This window comes from Aquarana catesbeiana, linkage group LG05 (genome assembly GCF_042186555.1).
Source record: "Aquarana catesbeiana isolate 2022-GZ linkage group LG05, ASM4218655v1, whole genome shotgun sequence".
In the NCBI taxonomy this organism is placed as follows: domain Eukaryota; kingdom Metazoa; phylum Chordata; class Amphibia; order Anura; family Ranidae; genus Aquarana; species Aquarana catesbeiana.
The window spans coordinates 578,043,723-578,057,716 of record NC_133328.1 but is presented as its reverse complement, the minus strand read 5'-3'; the positions used below and the strand labels follow the sequence as shown (position 1 = coordinate 578,057,716).

The window sequence follows — 13,994 nt, the reverse complement described above, 5'->3', positions numbered from 1 at the left end:
ATTGGACAATGAATAATTCATTGTCCAATAATATGCCTCACTCAAAGTCCCAACTTCTTTTTTCTATTCCAAGTAAACACAGTAATTTGCAGATAAAAGCAATATAAACATATCCCAGTTTAGTCATACACTATCATCATAAAAATTAGAACCTCATTAGGTGTGGGGTCACTGGGAAAACTGCGAATAGGGGGCAGGTTGTCCATAGTTTTCTCCAAGATAGATTTCTGTTCTTCTTTAAGCTTTATGTCAGTTAAAAAGTTCTGAAAAATAAAATTAAAATAATCAACTAATATGCTTACATTACATGCTAACTGGGAGAGTAAATCTACTATAATTATAAAACTAGTGCTGTAACAAGGAACAGTAATTAACTATATAATTAGCATTAGTGACAAATTTAATCTCCTAGCCTACTGTTTGAAATGTAGAAAGTTTATCCCTAAATATAAAATTCACATTGCAGGATTTGTATATCTAAACCCAAAAACAAAAATGTATTATATTGCAGCTTACAAATCCTTAGATGCGGTGGCTGCATTAATTTTCTTTTTTTTTCATCTGGTAATCCCATGATCCCTAATAACACACTTTCTGACCCTGGGTGGCTACTCTCACTCCTCCACTGTATCTATAGAGGCAGCCATGGTTGCCAGCCAAGCGGGACTACAAATATGTCTCCCAGGACCAACGGGGACATTTTTGAACAACATGACCTACACATGCACACTGAAACAGTACTGAGTGGCACTGTGTAGACATTGTTACAGAAAGGAAGCGTATCAAGGATTTTCCCAATCAAAAGCCCTGGATGGCCAAGGGAGTACGTTGTCTTTTCAGAGAACGGGATAGTGCCTTTAGGAACAGGGATAAAGTATAGTGTTGCTAGAGCTAATCTAAACAAGGGCATAAAAAAGTCCAAATTAGTTTATAGAAATAAAATATAGAATACTTTAGAGGGAATCATGCACGTGAAGGTTGGAAAGGGATACGACATATCCTAAATCATAAAGAAAACACTCACCAGGGTATACATTTTAATATTCAACTGGCTGAGGAATTAAACAGCTTTTTTTTCACTATTTGAAGTAGTAGTACCCGAGCAAACACAACTTTTAAGGGAGATACTGTACCTGTGGTGCAGGAACATGATGCGCATCAGGCATTTAAGTCCGTTAATGTTAGGAAATCAGCGGGTCCAGATAGGGTCCCGGGGAGGGTTGTTAAGGCCTGTGCTCACCAACTAGCAGGGGTTTTTACTAACATATTTAATCGATCATTATTATTGGCCACAGTTCCAACCTGCTGAATATCTACAATTATTACCCCGATACCCAAAAAACAAATAGAGATGTTTTTGAAGGACTATAGGCCGATTGCACTTACCCCGGTAATAATGAAGTGCTTTGAGGGTCTGGTTTTACAACGTATTAGGGCAGCTTTACCAGGTAGTTTTGGCCCTCATCAATTTGCATACAGAGCCAATAGAAGCACTGAGGATGCTATTGCTCTTGCACTACATGTGGCTTTAAGTCATCTGGAGCACTCTGGCAATTATGTCAGAATGTTATTTATTGACAATAGTTTGGCTTTCAACATCGTTGTCCCAGATCTATTGGTGGAGAAGACGTTGAAGCTGAATTTGCCCCCCTCCCTTTGCTCTTAGATAAAGGACTTCCTGGTAGACCGCCCACAGGTGGTCAAACTAGGTAAGCATGTTTCTTCCCAGCATGTGGTCAGCATAGGAGTACCACAGGGTTGTGTACTGAGCCCCCTTCTTTACTCTCTATACACTTGTGATTGTACTCCTTGCTTTTCTACAAAAAGCATCACCAAATTTGCAGATGATACCACCATAGTAGGTTGCATCACAAGAGGGAATGAGAAGCATTATAGGGAAGAGGTGGCTAATCTAGTAGAGTGGGGTGAGGCAAACAACTTGTCCTTAAACACTGGGAAGACCAAGGAATAAATAACGGATTTTAGGAAGAGTAAGACTGACATGTTTCCACTTACCGTTAGAGGAGACTAGGTATAGCGGGTTTCTGTTTAAGTTTTTAGGCATGAATATTTCAGAAAATGTATCCTGGTCATCAAAAATGACAGTTGTCACCAAGAAGTGTCAGCAACGGTTATATTTCCTGAGACTTCTCAGGAAAAATGGCCTAGGGAAAAACATCTCAGAGTCCTTCTATCGCTCCTCCATTGAGAGCGTGCCGACATATTGTGTTTTAGCACAACTGCACACTAGCAGAAAAAGTTTCCCCTCCAAAAATAATAAATGCTGTGCAGAAGGTTTTTGGCTGTAGTTTAATTTCTATAAATGTGCAAGTCTCGTTGTGTCAGCAGGGCAGGCAAAATAGTGAGTGACCCATCCTGCCCTGGAAATTATCTTTGAAATATAAAAGGTGAGGACAAACCGATTTAAGGAAAGCTTCTTTCCAAGGGCTATTAAGGCCCTAAATGGTAACTTTGAATATTAATATTTAACTGCAGGTGACCTGGCTTTGCTGCAGTGGCGGGGGTTCTTTTTTTAGGCTTTTTATATGGGGGACAAACTGTTTACATGTGTGTGTATGTTGGGGATGTTATATGTTTACATATGTGTGGAGCTTTTATGGAATTTCATTGTAACTTGCGTTGCAATGACAATAAAGTATTTATCTTATCTATCTGTCATTCTATTACATGCAGGATGGGGGGATTAAAGCCCAAAATTAAATTTCCAGGAGACAACACAAAAGATCAAAGTGCAAAGTCTTAAAGTTTTTCTTTATAAAGGTCTTTAAAAATCGAAAAAGTAGTAGAAAAGCCTGTCTGCTGCAAGCAGGCTACAGAGTGGAACTTTGGTCTCTGTGAAGAAGCAGTGATCTCTCTGCAGAGGTCTGACATATCCCCTCTGTTGAATCAGAGGTATAACTCCCCAATCAGATAATTGGAGATCTATAGGTTTGACTCAGTATGGGGCATATCAGATCTCTGAAATGAGACCACTGCTTCCCCACTGTGCAGCATGCTCACAAGGGACAGGCTTTTCTACTTATGACTATGGTTGCTTTAGAAAGAAAACAAACTGTAAGAACGTTGTACATCTTTAGTTTTGATGAACCTGGAATGTAATGTATTTAGCTGATTTAAACTGAGGGTTCAGTTGGGCTTTAATTGTTTACTTAAGAAATATAGCATTTTTTTTTTGCCATAAGTTCATCTCAGGAAGTGACCAGGACACTGTCTATGTGGCTAAATCAACAAGTATTTTTCTGTACTTGCTGAAAATGTCATTAGCATAAAAAAGAAAAGGAATACAGTCGCATATAAGGACTGGTAAGCTACAATGGTATGTTTTTAGCTGGATTTACTCCTTTAATTACTTCAAGAAAGTGGACACACAGTCCACTTTCAAAACGTTTGAGCAGAAATAAGTGAATCTCAGGAGTGAATCACAAGCCAATCGTGTTTTATTTTTTATTTTTACATCAGAGTTCAGTAAATCAAAATCAGTGCATATTTTTAAAGCTCAAATCTGGTCTCAGCCCCCTAGAAGCCCCCGTAGTATATATTATGCTTTTTATTGTTTTTTAATTTATACTTACCTTTTTCAGATGTCTTCAGCACGGCTCTGCTTCAATACACAATACACTGTGGCAATGCACCCTTTAGGGGGTGTGGCCATGATGCCCATTCATTCATAGTATGTCCTCAGCCCTCCAGGGTGAATGACACCTGGCAGACTGAGGACATCTTATGGTGGAACAGATGTCCTGCAGGAAACAGCTCCAGATTTAATGTGAGCAATGCAGCCTTGGCTTCTTTTTTTTCCCTACATGGTGGTAGGTAGTTGGACTTTAAATCAAAACAAGCAACAAAGCACTTCTTACCTTGAAGTCATTATCAATTTGGTTCCAATCCTCAGAGGAGAAATCAGCAGCAGTTGCTGGTGGTTTTTCTTTTCTCAAAGCACGGCTCTGTGGAGACAGACCTTCAATGCGCTTCTCACAGAACTCGATCAGGTCCGGGTAGTGTCCTTCCTCCCCAGATCTTAGTGAAATACAGATATTTCAATATAAGAAAAAAGGAGAATTACCAGGGAAATAGATAGGGGGGGGGGGCCTCTTCCAGAAGCAAACTAGTCAATGCAAGCCCCATAGTAAAATTCCCTTTCTAGTCAACAACAACAACAACAACAGGAGGTTGAATGAATGAAAAACAACTGCCCCCTAAAAGAACAGGCACTATACTTAGAGTTCTGGGGGGGTCATTGTTTTTAAACTATTTTAGCTTTAGGCTAGCCATACATGTATAGTTCATACATTCCTTCAGCCAGTGGGCTGACATAGAAAAATCTAGTAGATTCATCTAGCACTGCCAGCTATTGTACTCAGCAGCCACAGAACCCATGGCTGTCTGAGTACCTGAACAGAGACTGCATCTGATAGGATCAGTTTTCCCACTGACTCCCTTGTGTTTTTAACAGAAGCTTGTTGGGCCAGGTGATGCCAAAAGGGTCACCCATGGCTTGAATTTCAGCCAATTCAGCAAGAAACAGCCACAATTCGAACCTCATATGGCCAGTTGTAGAATGTGGGAGAGTTTGGCCGTTGGCTGGTCAGTAGATTTTAGGCTTTTTGATGACCTCTTAATAGCTCAGCAATGGCAGGCCTGGCTCTTATACTGACCCCCTTGCTTAAATACTTACTGAATCAAGTATCAAGCAAACTCCTGATTTTTAATCGGACATTCCTGATCTGCATGCTTATGTCAGGTCAGCGACCGAAAAACCTCAGTGGCCAATGGAGTCCCAAAAACTGATCTGAAGGACTATTCAGGAACTTGCAGGTTCCAGGTAGCTCAATTTCCTACTATAGGTTGAATTGAGCTCAGCATATTCTACATACAGGGTTCATGGAAGTCCCTGAACCTGTGGGCAAATAACAGAAGACTAATGCCCCGTACACACGGTCGGATTTTCCGACGGAAAATGTGTGATAGGACCTTGTTGTCAGAAATTCCGACCGTGTGTACACAAATCTGACGGACAAAGTGCCACGCATGCTCAGAATAAATAAAGAGATGAAAGCTATTGGCCACTGCCCCGTTTATAGTCCTGACGTACGTGTTTTACGTCACCGCGTTTAGAACGATCGTATTTCCTGACAACTTTGTGTGACCGTGTGTATGCAAGACAAGTTTGAGCCAACATCCGTCGGAAAAAATCCTAGGATTTTGTTGTTGGAATGTCCGAACAAAGTCCGACCGTGTGTACAGGGCATAAAGGACATGTTCTAAGATCGGGACCAATGTTTCTACCATCAGAAACGTAAGTGTACAGCACATTGGCTTAATGATGAGCACACCTACCTTGCAGCATTGGGGATTTTGGTTCTAATCCCAAGCAGGGCACTGTCTGCATGGAGTATTCATGTCCTTCATGTACTCACATGGGTTTCCTCCCACACCCCAAAGACATAGTAGTAAGTAAATTGGCACTTGTATGTGTATGAAAGATAGGGAGCTTAGCTTAGATTGTAAACTCCTCCAGGACAGAGACTGATGCAAATGTACAATATGTAAAGCGCTGTGTAAATTAGATAATTAGTGGTAATAAATAAACAGTTCTACCTGGATTTCTCAGTTCCTAAAGCTACCTAAGTTTTTTGCATACTGGTATATAACTTTGCACTTGACCTTAATTTACTGTATGTGAGAGATTAGTTTGCTTCAACATGTATTTTAAAAAAAAACCTATTGAAGGAAAAGCTTGTGTTCTATTTTCTTCTGTTTCTGACATACATGTCACCTTTTTTTTATAGATTCCATGAATTCTAATTGTAGTGGTAAATGAATGCTGCCATAAATGTGGTAACAGAACTATGAAAAGAAAACCGCAGCAATTAAGGCACACCAATACACACCTATATTCATCTTCCTCTACGGCACTAGAGGGCCAAATTATTACCTGAGAACTCGCAGAATCTTTTCAAGATGTCTGACATCTGTACATTTCTCGATGAATCGATAGTCCAGGTGATCGAGGGGAATTTCATATGTTTTGGTTGTTCCTTGGTAGAAGCTAGAGGAGAACTCAGAAGTGCTCATGTCTAAAGAATAGGAAAAAAAATGATAATCTGGACTATACAGTAACAAAGTCACATAAAAGGTCTAATGTAGAAAAATGGAGGAAAGGAAACTGCAGGCATTACCCATGAGTATTAACTGAGGGTGAGTCGTCATTAGAGCTGCACGATTCTGGCCAAAATGAGAATCACTATTTTTTTGCTTAGAATAAAAAGATCACGATTCTCGCGACATAAAATCTTTCACATTATACAAAAAAAAAAAATGGGCTAACTTTACTGGTTAGTTTTTTGGGGTTTTTTTTAATTCATTAAAGTAATTTTTTTTTTTTAAATTGCATTTGAAAGACTGCTAGGCAAATACAGTGTGACATAAAATATTGCAACAACCACCATTTTATTCTCTAGGGTGTCTACTAAAAAAATATATATAATGTTTGGGGGTTCTAAGTAATTTTCTAGCAAAAAAAAAAATGATTTTAACTTGAAACCAACAAATGTCAGAAAAAGGTTTACTGTTTAAGTGGTTAAACTTTTTTCACTTACACAGAAGTCTATTTCATTGACAAATTGTTACAATGTTTATACTTAAGTTCAACTGATAAAGAATGTTTTGATTCTTGGCAGACTGCCCAGTTTTTCTCTTCCTTTCTTTTGAGGGCTGTGGCTTCAGAAGAGCAGAGAGAATTCTTTGCATAGAAAGAATTGTGAAACACTTTAGCCAAGATCGCTATAACGATTCTTGACGATTAATTGTGCAGCTCTAGTTGTCATTGTAGATAAATACACGAGACACATAGGAGATTATTCCATAATCAATGCAGGGATCAAAGCGCTAAATACAGACTGCAGTAACCTGATAAAAACCAATAAGAATTTGATTTCCTGAACAAGTACGAGATAGATTCGGATTGCTTGTCATGGACGCCATGTATTAAGGGCCCATACACACCAGCAGCATGCATTACCGTGCAGCCACTGCAAGGAAAAGCAGATGTGCTGTAATGATGCATTGCATGGTTTATTTTACTTTTCCTTTTTTGTGACTTTATTGTAAACTCACAAAATTACATGTCATTCATCTTTAGTCGCATATCGCAATACAATGCACTAAAAAAAAAAAAAAGTACAGATGCCTACTCTTTTTTAGCATATGCCACCGCAGCACATTGGTGTGAACTGAACTACTAGGAGATAAGGCAAGTTGCCTTGTCAATGCATTGGGACTGTGCTGAAGGGTATGATATGAAAGGGTCCTAATATGTAATATTTATGACTAATATTCCACTTAAAAAAAAAAAGTTATATAATATATATATATATATATATATATATATATATATATATATATATTTTTTTTTTTTTTAAGTGGAATATTAGTCATAAAATTATGTCCTGCTAGATCACTTCAGGCTGGTCTCTTTTGCAGGTATAGCTATGTAAAACATTAAAAATAACTGTCTAAAATCCAGTAGTACACTGTCTCACCCTGCTCTGCACATGCTCACTTGCTCTCTATTTTTAGGCACTTCTGAGTTTGTAGAGGCCGATCTGCTGACAGCCTTAAAAGAGAAGTATGTTTGTTTGTTTTTGCAGTTTCGTACTTACCTAGGTGCATGCAGCATCGGTCCTCTGCCGCCTCTGCACTGAGAACCGAGCGATCGAACCTCGCCGATGGCTTGGTTCTCACAGATCCCCAAGCAAAGAACTGCTGTCAATCTCTCTGACTGTCAATCAGCAACTCTCTGCTCTGCCAGCGACCCCCCCCCCCCCCCCGTGCGCGCGCTCACAGCGCTGAGCTGTGGAGGGGCGGGGAGCAGTCGTCTCTGGCACTCATCGGCTCGATGAGAGGCTGAGACGGGCATTAGTCCAGGCACCTGGCGGATCCATACTTTGTTGTTGTGATGACGCGGTGCCTGGACTGATTCCACTGACTTCAGCAGAGAGCGGTTTGCACTACGGAGTGCAAAACGAATTGAACTCCTGTGATCCATAGCAGAAGCCCAGCCAAACAAGCTTAGGCTGGACTTCTCCTTCAAAGCAGAATTAAACCTTCCTATCCTTTACAGCCAAGGAAGCTGCTTCTGATTGTTCTGTAACTGCTTTGGTGCTGTATATGTGATCAGTTATGACACCAACCATTTGATGGTTTGACAGTTGGTTGCGGACACAAGCAAATGTGACAGTTAGCATTCCATGAATATAACTTTTTTGAAACCGTTAAATCGATGGGTTTAATCCTGCTTTATGATTTACTGCTGCTCAGGGGCTCTGGGCTTCAGCAAAATGGCAGCCTCTGGCAAGAATAAACAGGAGCAATGCTGGAGGCAATATACAGAAGACACTAATTTTGGTACCATAATTATTAATGTGGAATGTATATTCCTTGCTAAAGAACATTTTTTATCAAGTTGTTATGGGTAAAGTTCCACTTTTGGATAGAGTAGAAAGGGATTAGATCCTGTGTCAAGTTTTTATTGCTGTCTGAATTCCTACTGAAAAAAGATTTACGGTCTCTGTTTCCTCCAGTAACCATTGTGACCGATTAAATCCGTGCTACAAAAAAAAGAGTGCTGGTGATACACTTATCATACAATATCCATGAAAAGTAAGAGTCTTTGGAAGATATACAACACCAAAAAGAAGTGAAGAAACTTGTGTATGTGTTGTATGTTTCTTCACTTCTTTTTGGTGTTATATATCTTCCAAAGACTCTTACTTTTCATGGATATTGTATGATAAGTGTATCACCAGCACTCTTTTTTTTGTAGCACGGATTTAATGTGTACTATTCCCAAGGATTATTATACACAGCTATGTACTTTCATATACTGGGTTAAATCATGAATATGATTATTGATTATGTTTATAATTGTTAGCGCTACACTTTTCTTTACATGGTTTTATTTACAGGATTAGGTCACTTGTATGTGTTAGCTGCTTACACACGTTTGTTTCTGACAGCGCGATATTTCTATATACATTATCAACCATTGTGACTGAAACAGAAAATTATGGGAAATCCAAAATTTTAGGGCCCGTTCACATGGCCTGCACACTAAACACTATTTTAGCAAGTGGGCAGCTGTCAGTTGCAGCTACAGTGCAAGGGCAGTGCGATGCATGTCTCCATGCATCACACAGTTTTATATATATACACACACACACACACACACTAATATATATATACTATATATATATATATATATATATATATATATATAATATATATATATATATAATACACACACTAACACACACACATATACATATATATATATATATATATATATATATATATATATATAAACACAAACACACAAAACATATATATATATATATATATATAAAACAAAAGTGAGTACACCCCTCACATTTCTGTAAATATTTTATTATATCTTTTCATGTGACAACACTGAAGAAATGACACTTTGCTACAATGTAAAGTAGTGAGTGTACAGCTTGTATAACAGTGTACATTTGCTGTTCCCCTTAAAATAACTCAACACACAGCCATTAATGTCCAAACTGCTGGCAACAAAAGTGAGTACACCCCTAAGTGAAAATGTCCAAATTGGGCCCAAAGTGTCAATATTTTGTGTGGCCACCATTATTTTCCAGCACTGCCTTAACCCTCTTGGGCATGGAGTTCACCAGAGCTTCACAGGGAACCACTGGAGTTGCCGATTGGCAGGGAGTCTGAGACACGATTGGCCAGGAGGTGAGGGAGGGAGGGAGCCGCAGCCGCGACCTGGATGGGGTAAGTGTCGATCGATCAGCGGAGCGGGGGTAGATGTCTCAGGTTTGTTTGCCCCCCCGACCGAAGGTGTACCAGCCGCCACTGCCCCTCTGCACATACCCCATATAAAAAAAAATGCAGCGCAGGGTGAGCATGTGGCATGTAAACATTATTGGCACCACACATGTGAGGTATTGTTGTGAACGTCAAAGTGAGAGCAACAATTTTAGGGCCATCGTTCATGGGTAACTATACTGATAACCAGTAAAGGCTTTTAAAGTATTGCCTATGGAAGATTTTGGGTACTATTATTTTTTGGGATTCCACTGGCATGTGCAATTGTAAGATTTGAAATGTTTGATATCCATTTGGACGCAACCCAATCTTTTCTATTTTACCAAAACATTGGTACTATATTGTGTTCATGTGCACTAAAATTCATTTTTGTGGATTTTTTTCCTGATAACATGCGTTTGATAAATAAACTGCGCAAATATCATGAGACAAAAAAAATGATAGCATTCTCCAGGGCCTCTGATTTCAGATCATGTTTGGGGGTTCTAAGTATACTAATTTTTTTTCTAGAACAAAGAAATGCCTCAAATCCAATTGTTGTCAAAAGTTTGTAGAATTCATTCACCACCGTAACATCTCTAAAATTCGCCCTTTTTAACAAATGAAACCACCAAGCTCCTCATTCACTCCCTTGTTATCTCTCGCCTTGACTATTGCAACTCCCTTCTCATTGGCCTGCCTCTCATAGGTCCTCCCCTCTTCAGTCTATCATAAATGCTGCTGCCAGACTTATCCACCTTACCAACCGCTCAGTGTCCGCCAACCCTCTCCTCCAATCCCTACACTGGTTCCCGATCACCCAGCGAATTAAATTCAAAATACTAACCACAACATAAAAAAGAAAAAAACTGCGCTTGGAAAAAAAAGGGGTAAAGCTGCGGTTATAAGTGTGGCACACCAAAGACAAAATAATAAACAAAAACCGCGCTAAATTGACATAAATATTAAAGAATACGTAATCTTTAATATAATCCGTGTAGTCCCATATAAATGTCCACACATATGAAAAAGTAGAATTATCAAAAGAGAATAACGTGAGAGTTCATCCAAAGTGATAAATGATGAAACGACAGTGGAACTGGAAAACACCAAAATATTGCGCTTACCAGAAGTAAGCCAAATAGGGGCAAGTGGCTTAACCCAGCCTGGGCCTTTGAACAGGTGATCCAGATGAATCAGGATAATCGCACTCGTCCATGTGCCCAGTCCACAGAGGTTTTTATCCAAAAATATATAGCAAAAACATAGCGTAATACTGATAATATAAAACACTCCAAACGTGAACAATAAGTGCAACACTGCAACTGTAAAAGCGCTTTTTTTATCTACATTTAGTGTGAGTGTTACTTTATTCTTAATAAACCGGATTATACAGTATTACACTATTGGCTGTTTTTACTTATATGCACTGCTGAGCTTGGGGTTGAGTGACCAGGACGTGTCCACGCCGTTCCTGTCAGGAGCCTGTGTATGCTCCACTACATCTGCCTACCCTATCTGGATGTCTGGTAAGCAGGATATCCCCTAGGTTTGCTGCTGCAATTTTATTCTGTGTTTACACGTTTGGCTGTGTGGAAGTTTGCTCATATGAAACTTTGTCATCAGGTAAGCAGCTTGTGCATGTGATGTGCCGCACTTAGAGGGTTCTTCTTCCATGCATATATCCCTTGTTCCAACGTTTATTTCTGGGTGATTGAGTGCAGCTTTGCCTTTTACCTAGTCTGTCATAAAGATTCTGGGTGTTGATATTTTTCATTTTTATTTTTTATATATTTTATATTTTTTTGTTTACCTATTCACCCCGCACTACATCTTTGCATGATTGCATGACACTAATCTACCATCCTCAGCTGATGTGCTGACATTGGATGATATATGATCACACATGATTAGCTTCTTGTTGAGTGTTGCACTTATTGTTCACGTTTGGAGTGTTTTATATTATCAGTATTACGCTATGTTTTTGCTATATATTTTTGGATAAAAACCTCTGTGGACTGGGCACACGGGACGAGTGTGATTATCCCGATTCATCTGGATCACCTGTTCAAAGGCCCAGGCTGGGTTAAGCCACTTGCCTCTATTTGGCTTACTTCTGGTAAGCGCAATATTTTGGTGTTTTCCAGTTCCACTGTCGTTTCATCATTTATCACTTTGGATGAACTCTCACATTATTCACTTTTTGATAATTCTACTTTTTCATTTGTTGTGGACATTTATATGGGACTACACGGATTATATTAAAGATTACGTATTCTTTAATATTTATGTCAATTTAGCACGGTTTTTGTTTATTATTTTAACTAACCACAACATACAAAGCCATTCACAACTCTGCCCCGAGCCACATCACCAACCTTGTCTCCAAATATCACCCAAATCGTCCTCTCCGCTCTTCTCAAGACCTCCTACTCTCAAGCTCTCATCTCCTCCTCCCATGCTCGTCTCCAGGATTTCTCCAGAGCCTCTCCCATCCTCTGGAACTCTCTACCTCCACTGGTCCAGCTATCCCATACTCTTGCTTCCTTCAGGCGATCCCTGAAAACTCATCTCTTCAGGAAAGCCTATCACGTCTCCAACTAATCTCCTACCACTTCCATCAGCTCATTCCCCAGTTACAACCTTTTGTACCACCTGCCCCACTCTATTAGATTGTAAGCTCTTCTGAGCAGGGCCCTCTTAATCCTCTTGTATCTTATTGTATTATAACTGTATTGTCTCCCTTTCATATTGTAAAGTGCTGCGTAAACTGTTGGAGCGTGTTTGAGAAATGTCAGATTTGTCCCGGACATAAAGCGGTCCTCGGACACACAATGTCTGCCTCTGCTTTGGGTGACAATGTAGTCTATTATCATACTTTGTAGTGATGGCCTTAAACATCTCTGCTGCAAACAGCACAGGAGAGGCAACCTACAGCTCCTGATTGGAGGATAGACTTCTCATGTATAACATACACAATAGCACCCTTCTAACACCCATGTCATGCAGAGGGAGGCTCAGTGATCGCTGTCCCTCCTATGGACTCACCTGCAGACATTCAGACAGTCCGGCGGCGACACGCTACAACTTTCCTTACAGAGCAAACCAGGCGGCCTGCATTTTTGTTTGCCGTTACCATGGAGATTTAACGCCTACCCTTCACTGACCAATCACCGAAGGAATCTGCAGGCCGCTAGAGTGAACATACTTACATAACTGTACTAATAGAATGTCTCCAGCAATGGACATTTATCTTAAGGAAGCCGCCATTTTCTCGGAGTCCGAAGTAATACCCGCAGTCCACGCGCCTGCCGTCCTACTGCGGTAACAGGAAACGAAAAGACAGTTGTCCTCTAGTGCCTGAAGTGGCCTCACTGCGTGAATAGGAATATAAATTAGAATTCTGTTGGGGTGACACGTTAGAGCTGTGGTTCAGTGTAATGTTTGGGGAATGTAGGAGCCCTGTAAGGCAGTGTGTGGCTACACTCCTTTCCTTTCTGACATGAACCCTCCCGTCTCCCTGGTTGGAGCAGTGCTATGTAATTCTTCAATGTGGGATTTGCTATGTGTCAGGATGGCTCCTGATTGGACAGCGATATTGTCAGTCATATGCCGCCACCACCATGCAGTGTACATCCCACAATGAAGGAAGAGAATAGGCCCCATTCACACTTCAGTCACGCAGGGGTCTCCAAACTACGGCCCTCCAGGTGTTCAGGAACTACAATTCCCATCATGCCTAGTCCTGTCTGTGAATGTCAGAGTTTTACAATGCATCATGGGACATGTAGTCCACAACAGCTGGGGGGCAGTAGTTTGGAGATCAGAATCACAGGCAGTATCGCATGATTCAGCCCATGAAAACACAAAAGAAGAGGAACCCTCAGAGGTGGGACTTTAGTTTCCCTGATTCTAAATCACGCTAAAATCCCAGCAAAGCACTCAATGTGCATTTGGGTGCCGTAATTCTAAAGCCCCGTTCACATCTAGCAACTCTCCCACGTTTCATTTTTTCACTTTTATTTTTGTACTTTTTTTCATGCGGTTTTGGAGCAGCATCATTTATTTGAATGGCCTGCACACCGCACCAAAAACGTGGCTCCTGTACCTTTTTTTGGAAGCAACAT

The 13,994-nt window shown here is 40.2% G+C and overlaps 1 protein-coding gene across 1 annotated transcript in view; it reads right to left on the bottom strand.

Annotated features, from left to right (window-relative positions):
* Positions 1–13,046, bottom strand: part of SPAG1 (sperm associated antigen 1) — a 145,194-nt gene extending 132,148 nt beyond the window's left edge. Inside the window, exons 1-4 of the mRNA XM_073632038.1 lie at positions 12,916–13,046; positions 5,957–6,098; positions 3,879–4,038; positions 153–263 (exon numbers count right to left, since the gene is read on the bottom strand). Of these exons, the coding sequence (XP_073488139.1) occupies positions 153–263; positions 3,879–4,038; positions 5,957–6,098; positions 12,916–12,925 (423 nt within the window). The 5' untranslated portion in view covers positions 12,926–13,046. The remainder of the gene's footprint in view (positions 1–152; positions 264–3,878; positions 4,039–5,956; positions 6,099–12,915) is intronic.
* Between the last annotated feature and the right edge of the window lie 948 nt (positions 13,047–13,994).